Source organism: Lepisosteus platostomus, chromosome 24 (assembly GCF_059453375.1).
Source record: "Lepisosteus platostomus isolate fLepPlt1 chromosome 24, fLepPlt1.hap1, whole genome shotgun sequence".
NCBI classification, from domain to species: Eukaryota; Metazoa; Chordata; class Actinopteri; order Semionotiformes; family Lepisosteidae; genus Lepisosteus; species Lepisosteus platostomus.
Window position 1 is genome coordinate 9,037,402 of NC_142634.1, and position 14,838 is coordinate 9,052,239.

At 40.9% G+C, this 14,838-nt stretch overlaps 3 protein-coding genes across 4 annotated transcripts; 2 read left to right on the forward strand and 1 right to left on the reverse strand.

Annotated features, from left to right (window-relative positions):
* Positions 1–73: 73 nt before the first annotated feature.
* pxmp2 (peroxisomal membrane protein 2) lies at positions 74–3,908 on the forward strand. Its single transcript, XM_088618233.1, has 5 exons — positions 74–491; positions 1,280–1,402; positions 1,660–1,822; positions 2,818–2,937; positions 3,048–3,908. Exons 1-5 carry the CDS (start codon positions 382–384, stop codon positions 3,114–3,116), a joined length of 585 nt encoding a protein of 194 aa, XP_088474359.1. The 5' UTR covers positions 74–381; the 3' UTR covers positions 3,117–3,908.
* Positions 3,909–7,306: 3,398 nt separating this feature from the next.
* isg15 (ISG15 ubiquitin like modifier) lies at positions 7,307–9,092 on the reverse strand. Of its 2 annotated transcripts, none has more exons than XM_088618777.1 (2): positions 8,935–9,092; positions 7,307–8,342 (listed from the first exon to the last, which is right to left on the reverse strand). In XM_088618777.1, exon 2 carries the CDS (start codon positions 8,315–8,317, stop codon positions 7,844–7,846), a length of 474 nt encoding a protein of 157 aa, XP_088474903.1. In that variant the 5' UTR covers positions 8,318–8,342; positions 8,935–9,092; the 3' UTR covers positions 7,307–7,843. The 2 variants fall into 2 exon arrangements, with proteins under 2 accessions (XP_088474903.1, XP_088474904.1); XM_088618778.1 differs by having other exon boundaries at positions 7,307–8,339; positions 8,935–9,081.
* Positions 9,093–11,996: 2,904 nt separating this feature from the next.
* Positions 11,997–13,553, forward strand: LOC148641550 (polyubiquitin-like). Its single transcript, XM_088618302.1, has 2 exons — positions 11,997–12,125; positions 12,487–13,553. Exon 2 carries the CDS (start codon positions 12,508–12,510, stop codon positions 13,006–13,008), a length of 501 nt encoding a protein of 166 aa, XP_088474428.1. The 5' UTR covers positions 11,997–12,125; positions 12,487–12,507; the 3' UTR covers positions 13,009–13,553.
* Positions 13,554–14,838: the final 1,285 nt, after the last annotated feature.

Here is a 14,838-nt window from a genome sequence, read left to right on the forward strand (position 1 = left end):
ACATGGTCATGCCACATCCTTTCACATTACCGTTTTAAAAAGGGAAGCCGTTTTTCTGCTGAAAGAAACCCGTGGCAGCCATATAATGTAATGATCTCATACAATTTTAAATAAAGAAATCCACAGCTTATACTAGCAACTAACTAAATGTTGAATGCTTAGCCACGTTATTCAAGATTTTGTAATGTAATGGTATTAGATGGTGTTGCTGAAAATCCAAACATGCACGAAAGGCCCAAGTGCTCATCTTTTATAATGTGTACGGTAGACGGGGCGTGTTTTATGCTGTCCGCACTGTGATGTGCAAGACTGAGCCACTCGATTTGGCTTTGCACCAGGGGGTCTTTGTAAGTGAATGTCTATAGCTTACTGGGGGTTACAATGCCGGTGGAGTCTGTGCCCATCCGAGATTCGGCTTTCTACCAGCGTCTGCTGCAGCAGTACTTGAATTTATTGAAAAAGTACCCGATCCTCACCAAATCCGTGACCAGGTAAGACTCGGTGCCCCTGATTGACTAGAACACTGCTCTTCGTTTCTTGAAGTTTTCAAGCACTTGATTTCAATAGTCCTTTCTGCTGTTCTGTTTGTTTGTTTGTTTGTTTGTTTGTTTGTTTTCCGTCAGTAATCGTCACTATTGCTCTTGAACCTAAACGGATCCACCACTTTAAGAGGGTGGCGAACGCTACCCGTTCTTAATATCCCCCATGTGCACAAACCCGATGACAGTTTATGCAAAATAAGTTAGGGATGCGTTGGTACAATTACAGTGTATTTCCCACGTTGAGCGTACGTGACCAAATCGTTCAAAAGCAGCTGGTACTGTGAAACTGGTGACACAGTAGCCAAATCCTCTCTATCTAGTAAGCAACACGCTGTTGGTAAATTTATAGCTTTGTTGTTGTTTCAACCTACGTGTCTTAACTCAGTCAATATAATCATTTTTAAGGCAGATGCACCTCGAACTACCTACTTATGTATAGGAAGTGAGAAAAGGGAGTACCGGACGTGAGAGATAGTTAGATTAAAATGAATCCGCGAGAACATCTCTAACACGAAAGTGACTTTTGCACCCCGACCCATATTCCCACCCCTATCCTCTGCCAATCTGTTAGCACTCTGCCGAGATCCTCCCCTGTTTAAAGTTAAGTGGTGGATTTCGACGTTATCAGCAAGCCCTGCACCGTGTTCCCCTGCTGGGAAAGGTTGATCTGAGCATCTGACGCAACGCGAGGCCGTTTGTTCATTATAACGATGTAATGACGGTGCCGTCCACCCCAGCGGTATCCTGTCTGCGCTCGGGAACCTGCTGTCTCAAGCCCTGGAGAGGAGAGGAAGAGACAAGGCTGGCAAATCGGGGAAGGAGCTGGACCTTTTAGGACCCGCTCGCTTTGCAGTTTACGGGTATGCTGGATTAATCGGGAGTCCTCCAGTCTTTTTCACTTGGTTTCTGATTTTTCTAAAAGAATGATCAAGGCATGTGTATTGGGGGTAACGCCTAGATTTATTGCAGAATGGTATGTGTTTTTTCATTGGGCTCTCTAATTTAGGCTATTGCAGTAATTTCAGTGCATGTTAGATTAGCATGATTCAGTGAAACTCTAGCCCCGCGAGAATGAGTCCAAGCATGACGGGAGTTTTACCTGTTGGTTTTCCTCCAGGCTGTGTGTCACGGGCCCTGTGAGTCACTATTTCTACCAGTTACTGGAGCTGCTCCTGCCCAGCTCCATACCGTACTGCATGCTGAAGAGACTGCTCCTGGATCGCCTCGTCTTTTCTCCTGCCTTCCTCCTGCTCTTCTTCCTCGTCATGAACATGTTAGAGGTCAGCCTGCGTCCCAGGGGGCTGGAGATTCTGTCCTTCAGTTCAGTTTATTTGGCATGTGCATTTCATTGTGCACTAGTGCGAGGAAATGCTTATTTGCATTTGCTCCAATACAAAAGACAATAAAGGAATCATCAAAAACTTAAACACAGTAGCACAGTAGAACAGTAGCAGCAGCAACAAGTTAAATGACGTAGATCTTAAAAAAACTCAGACAAGCAGTGTGAGAAAAACCCATCAATGTGAGCCAGTGGTAGGAGTGGAGTTCAGTAATCTGACAGCTTGTGGGAAGAAACTGTCTCTGAGTCTGGAAGGTTGTGCCTTTATGCTCCTATAATGCTTACCAGAGGGAAAGGGGGAGAAAAATGAGAAACCGGGATGACTGGTATCCTTAACAATACTTCCAGCCTTCCTGAGACAGCGAGTTGTAAAAATGTCCACAATAGAGTGGAGCTGTAATCCAGCAGTGGACTGGGCTGACCTGATCACCCCCTGTAACGCCTTCCAGTCATACAGCGAGCTGCTGCCAAACCCCACTGTATTACCACACATGAGCACACTCTCAATATGCTCACCTGTGAAAAGTGGTAAGGACAGTTGAAGACAGACCACATGTTTTCAACTGTCTGAGGAAGCAAAGGCGCTGTTGTGCCTTCTTTGTAGCTCCAGTTGCATGCTGGGACCACATTAAATCATTAGTGATGAAGGTACCCTGGAACTTGAAGCTTCTAACTGTCTCTACAGCCACACCATGGATGTGAATAGGGGTGGAATCCCCACCCTGCTTTCTAAAATCGATGACCAGCTCTTTGGTTTTGCCTACGTTGAGGGAGAGATTTCTTTTTTTTTCCTTTTGGAGAATCATGCCATAGAGCTCCCATGGTACATGTCCAGTCCAAAGACAAAATGTCTGCCTGAGCATGATTTCCCACACAGGTAGTCATAAGTAATTGGACTGTTGTGATCTGAAGCCCCACTTTATTTTGCCTTTGAAGGGTAAGAATTGGTCAGCGTTCCAGGAGAAACTGAGAACAGGGTACTGGTCGGCGCTTAAGATGAACTGGAAAGTGTGGACCCCCTTTCAGTTTGTCAACATCAACTATGTTCCTGTGCAGGTGAGTCCTAGATGTAGGCACTTGGACTTAACGGATTGAATTTGTCTTCGAATAAATGGTGTCCTGGACATTAATAGCTTGATTTTCTTTGTTGTTGTTTTTTTTTCCAGTTTCGGGTGCTCTTTGCCAACCTTGTGGCTTTGTTTTGGTATGCCTACCTCGCTTCAGTGCGGAAATGAGGCCAGTAAGGTCATCAGCTAATTGGATTGGATGAAGAGTGTGGTGATTATACAGAGTGTGTCTTTAACCACAGGCCTTGCAGGGTGTAGTAACACTAACATACACACTGGGACACAGACCAGGACAGTGGCCCTCTGATTGAATCCTGCTGCGTGTACCATCTGTGGATTAAATTGAAAGGTGGGAGAGGGATGCGATCTGCAAATGGGAAAAGAGCAAATAATTGGTTAGGAGGATTGACAACTGGGAGAACACTTCAGTGAACTGCTTTCGAAATCTGAATTTGGTTCCACGTTGACTGAAAGTGTATAATTTATCATTTAAACTGACAGAGACTGACTTTAAAAATGTGACTTCACTCATCATTCGCCTTTGAGGGCCTTATGTCGTCCACTGGCCAGCTTGTAAAACTTATTTCTTCTGAGAAAGGTCATAGTTAACATGTAATTTAAATAAAGATGAACATATTTGTTTAACCACTACTTAATCTCTATTTTAACCTGAAAAATATTAGCGATGATGCTTAAGGTTTTTGTATTTCAGTCATTCGTGTGTATAGGCATATCTTGAGTGTTATTTGGACCTGGATAGTGACAGTTTATGTGAAATAACCAGTTTAGTCAGATATTTTGAATTTCACAGATGTCTGAAGCATTAAAAAAAATTAAGATATAAACCTTACTGTTCTCTTGTCACATTTGCTTTTATTATGTCTCCAAATGTACATTATTTCTAATGGAAAATGTTTTTTACTTCAAACATTACAAATAAAAAGACTTATTTTCCTTGTGGTTAGGTTCAAAAGCTTTATTTGTATACCATCCTGATTATGTTCTGTAACACTTTGGAAACATTACTTTATGCTAGAGTTGAAAAGAAAATACTAGACATTTGAGTAAACCTTTACTCTATCCTGTTAGATTATTACATTTTCCACATTGTATTGTTACTTTGTTGTATGATAAGTGTGATTCTTCCAATAATTTTAATCTTAAAATAAATTGTTCTTGTCGGTGTAGGAAAGGACAACATCCTGTTTAATGACGAGACAGAAAGAGAGCATCATAGGAACAAGTAATAGGTTTATTCCATGCTGAAAAAAAGAAGAAAGAGAACACAACGTTTCGGCCGTGGAGCTTACCCACCTGAACTAAGAGAGCATCATGTTTTATTCCTTCTCCTAACAACAGAGGGCAGTGTTTATGCATAAATCAGCAGACAGATTAGCATTATGCATAGACTTCTCTTCAAATTGACAGTGTGTAATTCAGGATTAGTAAGAATTAGACTCCATGTGTACAGCACAATTCCCACTTGCGTAATATCGCTGTCTTGCAGTACAGGGGCTCTGGGTTCAATTCCTGGGGTGCTGTTTGTGTGTTCTTCCGTGTTCGTCCGGGTTTCCTTTGGGTGCTCCAGATTCCTCCCACAGTCCAAAAACCTCCCTCCCGTCTAAAAATGTTTTCCTTAAACTTCTTCAGCATTTCATCTTGGGAGATCGTATGTGTGTGTCCGACTCTGAACATTAATGGAATAGAGAGGGATGCTTTTTTATGCACAATCAGCGTATCTCCAGGTTTTAGACCATAAGCGTCCACATGGACAGTGCCTTGTAGTCCTGTCCGGGGCCAGTTATGGCCCTGCTGCTGCTTCCGATGCTCCTAGCTTGCACATTTCAGCAGTGCTCTACACACTCAACTTTCAGAAAAAGCGCGATCATCGCGACCAGGCAGATTTAATGCTGCAGAGCTGTGAAGGGCGATACACAGTGGAGTGTGATAGTTAGCGCTGCTGCCTCACAGCTCCTGGGTCCTACTCTGAGTTCTGCAGGGGGCGCCTTCTAGGTGGTGCTTGGTGTTGTACATTCTGGCGCCGCCAATGTTTAATGAACGAGTGCCCAGAGTTGAGTAGTACACAGCGATAGAGGAATACCACCCCGTGCCGTCCTCAAAAGTAACGGGTTCTGTACAGCGAATCCAGAATAAGAGATGAGATCACTTTATTAGCCATATACAATTTCTTGCCTTAGGAATTTGTCTTTTCCGCATACCCCAGCTTGCTCTCCACGAGAGACAAGACACACAGACCGAGAGAAGCTTGGGGTCAGAGCGCAGGGTCAGCTATTGTACGGCGCCCCTGGAGCAGTTGGGGTTAAGGGCCTTGCTCAGGGGCCCAACGGAGTATGTCTGGATTAAACGTGCAAAATCATGACGGAGTGGGAAGGGTCCGAGACCCAGATACGACACCGAATCCAGAGGTGGTGGATTCAACACCATCTTATTGCAAAGCTGGGACTATGAAACCTCAGATCGGTGTTCGCACGGATTATAGTGTGCAATCACAATAATAAATATTCATTTTAGTCCCGGAATTAGCAATCATAAGAAAATAATATACATTTGAGTCTCAGAATTATAAAGAAATGAAATGTCTTTGAAATGGCAAAAATGACCGTTTTTAAAATCCTCATCTGAAAATATATTTTTTCTTACTGCAGCTGTGATCGAATACTTCCTTATAAATTTTAGCAAACAAACAAAAAAAGAAACCATACAAGAGTTACTCGTTTAGTTCTTTGTGAAATGTAGTAGTCGATGTAGAAGCAGCACCGGGCGGCGGTCTGTTCTACCCTGCGACAGCATCAGCTGGTATCTACGAAACCGCTAGCAAGCTTCTGTACAGGAAGTCTCGTCCTGCCCACTACCTCCACGTCACGTCGCGCTAGAAAAGCAAAGTTTCGATTTCTGAGCTCGGAAGACGTTCAGTTTCCTTTTCCCTGTCTTTTTCACTTGAAATTGCCACACCCGCTAAGTGCGGCGTATCACAAAGACAACGTTTCTATAGCCTGTTTAATACGTTGTGCTCCGCTGGTCGCTGGTGTCTTGCCCCGATTAGCGTATCGGTACGGAACATTTATCCAGGTTCCGCAGAAGAGCTAAGTCGTCCCACCACCATAGGTGTTTCACAAACGGATTTACTAATGAATCTGAACATTTTCTAAGGAGGCGTTTTTAGCACTGCAAACGATGAGGCGCGCTTATTAAATTAGAAGCGGGTTGCACAGTACGATGACTCATCACGCTGCTGGAGTTTCAGTGCTTGATTCTATGTTGTCCCGATCTATGTAATCGCATACAAAGCGGAAGTGAGCTTATGCAATGCTGAGCAATCTGCTACTAGTTTTTCAAATAGGTTATAAACCAATTTGATGATGCTTTCCCATTGTTCTTCTTAATAAAATATCCTCAGAATATATCACTTTTCCTGATCCCTTGGAAGAAACAGTTAAAAAAAGTAAACTTTTTAATCTTTGGCTGATGAAGACTGACATTAAAAATGCACCTTCTTATTTAAATGCGTTTGTTCACCTTCAATCAGACTTACAGCATATAGTACACTGGATACATGACCTTAAAGATTAATAAGAGTTCAGCACAGTTTATGTGCTTGTGACCATATTACAATGAGCATTTTTCTTTAATCATACTTTACCATTGATAACATTTACGGTTTTCATGTTTTGGCCTAAATGTAGGTTGATAGATCTTATCTGTATGTCCTTTTACATGACACTTAAATAGCACCTAAATTGTCTGTTAAACCACTTCCCAACAAGCTATTGTTTAACTTCAGACTCAATAAATAAGATGTACTTCCATCTTTCAAGTTAGTGTTTTTAGTCCTAGTTTGAAGGAAAATGTAAAATCATGCGTGTAAAACACATACAGCATTGGGAACCCCGGTTAATAGTCTGAGCTCTCAGAAATATTCTTTTATATTAAATTTTTGAAGTTTAAAAGAAATTCTAGAAACTCTTTTCTAATCAACCTTTCATAAAAGTGTTGATCCTGGTGCACTGTACTGACACATTGACTTATTATGTGAATTATATCTTTTTTTATTCCTGGAGCATTGTCTCTTTGACACTTACTAGTAAAATGATTAGCAAATACAAATAGAATTTTAGTGCCTCATAATGCAGAACATGGCATTAAAATTATTTATGTTATTTATGTTGAAGCATGTTATGACTTCTGCTATTTATTTTTATGAGTTAATTTTAATTAGAAGAATAACGAAATCCAGCATAATTAAAAATGGTTTATCCACCTTCATGTGCTGGGTAATTACAATCTTTCATGAATAAGCCCTGATAATGCAGAAAATACAGAAGGCAAGGACACAGACATTGACTTCCATGGATTTTTATCCATATACTATATTTTATTTAAAATATAAGCAATATACAAGCATTAATCTTTAACACAGTAAAAGCAAAAGTATAGAGAGCAGATGCCAACAGATTAGTTGTCAGTCTTTAAAAACTTGTGCCCTATAACACTAAAACTCTCCAGGACCAGAACTAGTGAACCCCGGTTTAAACTGATAAACAGACTTCTATTCTTGTTCGTACATTAATACAGCCACGGGAAACCAAATGAAAAAATAATAATTTACACCATAGAATTGTGAATACAAATAAAAAAATAAGACTTTTTTTTATAAGTTTACTATAAATACGGTATTAAGACAAACGTCATATACTATTTTTTCATGGATTTTAAACCGGAGGAGCCGTCATCAAGAAATGGCTCCCAATTAGCACCCCCGCTTCAATGAAAAATACAAACAGAAGTCTATTTTTCGCTCAGGAATGGTACTATTAATACGTTAAACATCGAGAGAAGTCTTTATAGTGGGAAACAAACAAGCTCGTCTATAACAATTAACCGCCTCTCAGACGAAGGTCTAAAAATATAGTGGACTCTGGCTTGATCTTGTAATACTCCAGGGTCTTGCCATCTTCCATCTGTATGCCTCCAAAGATGAGCCTTTGTTGGTCTACAGGAACTCTCTCCACCTCGTGAACTTTGGATTTAAACTTTTTCACGGTCATATCAGGGGTTACGTCGTAGGTGTGCGTCTGACCCCTGTCGTTCCTCAGGAAGATCTGGAAGGGTCGTTGCTCGGCGATGACGAGAACCGCGACGACGTCTCCGGATCTCAGTCCATATGCACTCAGGGTCTTCGTGTCGTCGTCGAGATCTCTTCTGCTCCCGTTCTGCACGAACAATCGCTGCTTACTGTGCAGCGCGTTCGCCTTGTGGGCGATCACCCTCTTCAGCTCACCAACGGTGACGCCCGGATTTACAGACAGGGTAAAAGTCGTTCCTTCGATGAATTTGATTGTCAGCTCCATTGCAAGCAGATGTGTTGAGCCGCTGCTAAGAAAATCAACAGAAAGATCAGTCCTGCCTTCCTTTCCGGAGAACAGCGAACTCAGAAGGTCTAATGAATGAACTAATAAAACGTGCAAGTGGTCAGACTGAAGTCCTTATAAACGGTGCAGAATTAGGAGCTACTTGAATTCCATCATCTCCATCCTGTCGCAAGCTCAACTAATTAGCAGTAATTCATAAGTACTTTTGAAGTAATTGTTCTACAAGACGTAGATGTAAATCGCTTCAGTTATTGAACAGAAGCTATTTTGGTTTAAAAAAAAAGTATTTGTGTAGTATTGATATTTTACTATTGAAATTTACAGGCCGGAAACAGTTGATCTGAACTAGAATAGCACAAGTTTCATTGTAACTGTTATTCAGTTTTTTTAAGACGTTAAATCTCACGATAAATGCACGATACAAACTCTCCTTACTTCACAGACTTTACAGACTGTTCTTCAATGAATTAGTGCATCAAACCTTTAATTGTCTATTTGTTTTGTTTCATTTAGAATGTCATAAAGAATTAAAAATGGAATGCCAAACAGTAGCAAAAAGTAATCAATAAGTTACCAAGTGATGAAGAAAAACATACCTTTATCTCAAATAAAGTCGTAGCGCACAGAATAAAATTCGATCGGCTGCCAAAGGTTGTCTTTTGCCGCGAACGTCTTTTCAGGTGCTCGGTCTCTGCCTCGAATGGTACAGTACTGTGGCTCCACAGCTGTTTATAAAAGCTGTTTTACAGTGAAGTCCTGCCCCCTTCTCTACGTCACTCAGCATATGATCGTCAACTTTCGTTTTCCATCTTCAAAAGGTTTCGTTTTCCATTTTTCTTGGCTTGCTCGTCTGAGACTGCGACAGCGATCGTTCTCTGGAATGAAATACATAACAAAAACAAGTCTGATTGTTTTGCTGGTTGTGCTGGTTGTTTCTAACACGAAAAAAATAAACTAGGTTATGTATAGTTGAACGAGTCGGCAATAAGCGATTAATAATGAAATTTCCTACTATACGGAAGCATTTTCTCAACCGGTGTTTATAAAACACCAATCCAAAACTGTATCTGCATTTAAACTAGACACTGTTGATGATTTTTAGGTTGAAATACAAAACAAATTGCTTGCCTAGCTTAACAGCACATTGCTTTGGAGATATAAGTAGACAGTATGAAGTATGAAACACTGTAATTGTTTATATTAATTAAGCCGTTTATGAGCAAATGTAATCACATGTAACCTCCCTGCACTGCGTCATTGTCCATGCCACCATGCTGAAGGTCAGATTCTAGGCTGGTTTACAACTTCATAATGGTCCCAGACAAAAGACTCCAGCCTCAAAACAGCAATTGATCGACATACAGATATCATCCCAGGTCCAGACTCTAACCTAGGGCCCCAGATACTTTTAACCTTAACTCCTGAGAATTATTTTTTGCCACTGTTATCAATAACGGATTGCATTCAACTTTTTTCTTCTGAATAAATAAGCACTAGTTAGTACTAGTTATCTAGAAACATCTATTGGTGAACTGTCTGTTATTTACTTTACTGTGTATATGTCAAAATATGTAATTTACCATGTTTATGAAATGTCATGACTATTCCTTTCTACAAAACATTTTCATTATTGTAGATTAAACCATTTTCTAAAATATTCACCCTGAACTCGCCCACGAACCTAGCGCTGTTCACACTTAAGGGAGACCTATGAGAATCCTAGTACTTACTGTATGTTAATGCAAAGAGTCTGACTTTGATCACCACATTCACGGGTATAAAATATCTGTGAACTTGATATCTTAAAATTTTCAGCTTTATGATTTTCTACTGATTTTTCTCCCAACACTATGTACCGTTTTTATCTTTGTTCAGGCACTTTAGGATAATGTTGTTGTTGTTGTTATTGTTGTTGTTGTTGTTGTTGTTGTTGTTGTTGTTGTTGTTGTTGTTGTTGTTGTTGTTGTGAAAAGCACAAAACAAAATGGATAATCATGCCAAGCATGGAAGTGGATTCAGTGCTGGATTTGACAAAACACCTTTCATATAAAACAGTAGCAATGGAATGCCAGTGCTGTTACACACACCGAGTGCCTAATGTCAATAAAACATTCTATGACCAGTTCCTCAAACAAGGGAGAAGAACAGAAAATGAAACTGATTTTATCGGCTTGAGTTAATGTGTACACTGTCATCAGGACGCTGCAGAGTTTGAAAGGTCAAGACACAGCATTGCAATTCCTGTAATCCTGCAAGACATGATATACAGAACTGTTTACAACTGTTTAAAAAGCCTTTTCTGTATATTTCCTTTGTGTCTTGTTTAATTGCTTTCTTTATGCTGAATCCAGCCTCTTTTCAATATCTGGCTCTAGAATCTAAAAATAAGACTTAGCGGATATTTAAAGATTGGTATTATTGCCCTAATTATAGACACTGGCCACAACAGAGTTTACTGTGTAACTGAATGACACATAATCTAACAGGTCTCTCTGAGAAGATGGACAGGCTAATTAAGCATTTCCTCCTAAAGTGCCAATATTTTACTTGTGGAAATACTTTCTGGAAGAGATTTTTTAAAACCAGAGCTGCTGTAGTTTTCTACATAATAGACAGAACGAATACAAATCTAAATGTAAAATATATGTGAATTGATTAAATCCTTATCTGATGCATTTTCTGCTTGATCTTCAAAATCTCAGCACTGCTGATAAACTCGTGCCCCAATTAGCTAAATTCAGAATTAATTTATTCACAATATTACCATTAACATCACCATGTAATTGTTCAATATTTCTGAAAAGCTGTTAGCAGATAGCCCATGTGTGGTCACATTCTATACACCCATTTTAAAATTAATAATTAATTAAATAATAATTAATAAACTAATAATTTAGTCTGTTTATTGTGCAGTACAAACACACGTGATCCTTAACCCAATCCATAAAATGCTCTATACGTGCACATCAGACCACAGTCATGCAAGACATGCCAGATTATTGAGGTGAGCTGGTTTGGGAAAACCCCAGTACATACTATTCAATGTCAAGACTACAGATTATTTGTTTTAGTGTTTGACAACACTTCACGGGAAATGCATTATTGTAGTCGTCATTATATTCTTCAGTTTCTATTTTTCCGATAGGGGATTACCTAGGATCTGTGAAGTTCGTCGGGAAATGCCTCTTTGCCTTTAACCTGTTTTTCAGGTGATTGAGCGGCCCTTACTGAGAAAGAGCGCCACGCCATGGCCCGTTAAGTAAGCGCTGGATTTATAGCATCCAGATGTCTACACAGCACTGCGCTATAACGAATCTTAATCAAATCCATCGTCAAATAAATCCAGCAGCCCTGTTTCCAGTTCTCCTGGCAGTTTTCTCCCTGCTGGTGGAATAAATCTGCGCAAGTTGTTCATTCTAATACTGCAGTAACTTTTGTAGCACAACTACTGCCGCATTCATGTTCCTTTTTATATAACAATCGTTCAAAACACTTTTACAGCAAATATTTTAATGCAGATCTAGGCCGAGGAGAAGGATCGGGGAGAATACTGGTTTATTATTTTAAGGGATATTCCCAAATCAGAATTTCCCTTGGGTGGGGCTTTGACGGCTGAAAGTTGCACGAACCCTCCGGTCCCGCCTGTTTCGGTGAATTCCACATGACGTCACCGCTACTTTAAAACGCACCATCGCAGCTACCTGCTGCACAACACAGGGCATCACGAGAGAGGTCAACTTCGGAAAAGCAGCGTGAGCACCGAGACTTTCACACAGTTCACAGATTGGTAATTTGAAATTATTTTCACTGAATAAGGACAATGTCTATGTGAAGTATCTTAGAGAACAGCACTGCCACACATATACAATGCATGCCTATTTCATGATTTCTTAGGCTTCTTGTATATGAAGTGAACTGTTGTCATGTTACTACTTCTTTGTTACACAGCAGATATGTAATTGTGAAATGGCACAGACTGACACAGACGAGTCGGAGAACAGATTGGGAAGAGATAAAAGTATATATAAAGGAGCGGTATCCACTGCTCTATTAACATTCTCTCGTTTAAAAGGCACAAGAAAACGTTTTCTTTTAATATGACCTTCTGCTCTTTCCTGAACGTGCTACTACTGATTGTTTCTTCTCAGAAAACGCATTGTAGAGAAAGGATGCAGATCACAGTGAAGCTCATGACGGGAAAGGAGTGCTCCGTTGATCTGGAGCCCAGCGCCACCGTGACTAAGCTGAAGCAGGAGGTCAAACGACTGGCCGGGATCCCCGAAACATCCCAGAAGCTCGCGTTGAACGGAGATGGGCACATCACGGTGCTGGAGGACCACAGGACGCTGAGCGACTACGATCTGTCGTCTGCGAGCTCCGTGGTGATGCTGGTCACCGAACCCAAACCAACACCCAGCGAGATCTTTCTGAGCACGCACAAGGGACAGACGCGGACCTACACCTTCCACCCAGACGAGGCGGTGTCGGATTTCTGTGACAGAGTAACTCGCCAGGAAGGTGTGCCCAGGAGCCAGCAGCGCTTGATCTATAATGGGAGACAGCTCGACGAAAACAAACGAATGAGTGATTACGGCATAACACCTCAGAGCACCGTCCACCAGACTCTGCGACTGCGAGGAGGCGGCTGGGCTTGGCCTCCAACCCACTGAGAGACGTCGTGGTTGAAAAGTGGCGCTGTCTTTAAAAATCTTACTCACAGATGACTAGTTTCTTGTTGTCTTTTTATCTTAGAATTCGTTTTTCCTTCTTCTAAAAGTCATGAACATGTTTGAGTTGTTATTTAAAACAACCAGCATTTTGGGGTTCTGTGATAGGAAACGCATGTTCAGTGTTATTAATCATAAAATAATCATCCACCTTCGTCTTAATTCTGAGTATGTGCAATAATATGTTCGAAGGTGTAAACCGATGCGGCGTATGACTACTGCACGGAAAAAATATGTTTTATTTATGCGCTTAAAATTTTATTATAAATAAGACAAACTGACTAGCTACGTCCTCGACATTCAAGGGTCTGCGTATTTATTAATGCACATCTGCAGATCGTTAGTTTTAAAAAGCTCTGGTGCCATCTATTGGTTCATTCTATCATCAGCAAAACTTTGTTACCGTAATATGTCCACTGAGCTTTGTTTTTGTAATTGGAAAATGTATGTATACTTCACGGTGTATAATAAATGTAGAATACTGCTTATTCCTGCGTCTGAAAATGATTTTCATCTCGTCAAGAATTCCATACTTAATAGGATGACCGTCGCAGCTCCTGAATATGCCCGCAAAACAGGTGTCGCTCAGTTTGCGGATTTGGTCTGCCCCCTGTTGGTGAAATGTTGGAATAGCGCTGTACCGCCGTGTCCGCCGTCAGGATGGGCAACCTTTTACCCATTTTTGCACATAGCTGACATTCGATAATCTAATCAATATAAACGATCAATAAACAATAATCAGTGGTCAGCTAGGCAAGTACCTAATGATTGATTCAAATGTGATTGTTTTTTCACGTTATACATTATTATTTATATAATATCGGGAAACAAATAAATTCCATATCAGGATACTCCCCTAAAAATGTACACCAAATTCTGAAAATAAAAATCTCTGAATATTATTTCTTGAAAATACACAAATATTAATTTTTGATTACGTTTAAGCCAATGGCATCGTGAAAAGTAGTTTGTCCCAGGCTGTAAAAACACTAGCACGTCAGTTTGCCTAGGACTATGGCCAGCCTGTCTTGTAACAAGAACACCAGCTACGGAAAGTACCCTCTCACATAATAATAATAATTAATCATTCCTTACACTTCTATAGCGCTGTTCTGGACACTTTACAGGTAATGGGGACTCTCCTTCACCACCATCAATGTGCAGCCCCACCTGGATGATGTGACGGCAGCCAGAGTTCGCCAGTATGCTCCCCACACACCAGCTATGAGTGACGAAGCCAGATGGGGATTATTAGGAGGCCATGACTGGTAAAGGGCAGATGGAAATTTGACCAGGATGCAGCAGTTACACCCCTACTCTTTTCAAGAAATTCCCTGGGATTTTTAATGACCACCGAGAGTCAGGACCTCAGCTTGAAGTCTCATCCAAAGGACAGCGCCTTTTTACAGTAGAGTGTCTCCTTCACTGTAGTGGCACATTAGGACCCACACAGACTGCAGGGTGAGCAACCCCTGCTGGCCCCACTAACACCTCTTCCAGCAGCAACCTTAGTTTTTCCCAGGAGGTCTCCTATCCAGGTACTGACCAGGCTCACACCTGCTGAGCTTCAGTGGGTTGCCAGTTATGAGTTGAAGGGTGATATGGTGTTGTTTGCAAGCAGGGATGTAGAATATCCGTTCAGCTAGTTTGACGAACAAGTAAGAAAGGAGACTAGTTATGTCTCACTGAGGCTCTGCAATGCATTTTTCTGTAAGAATCTTTCTCCCTTAACTGCATGGGACCTAAATGAAGTGTCAAGACACTATTCCTCTA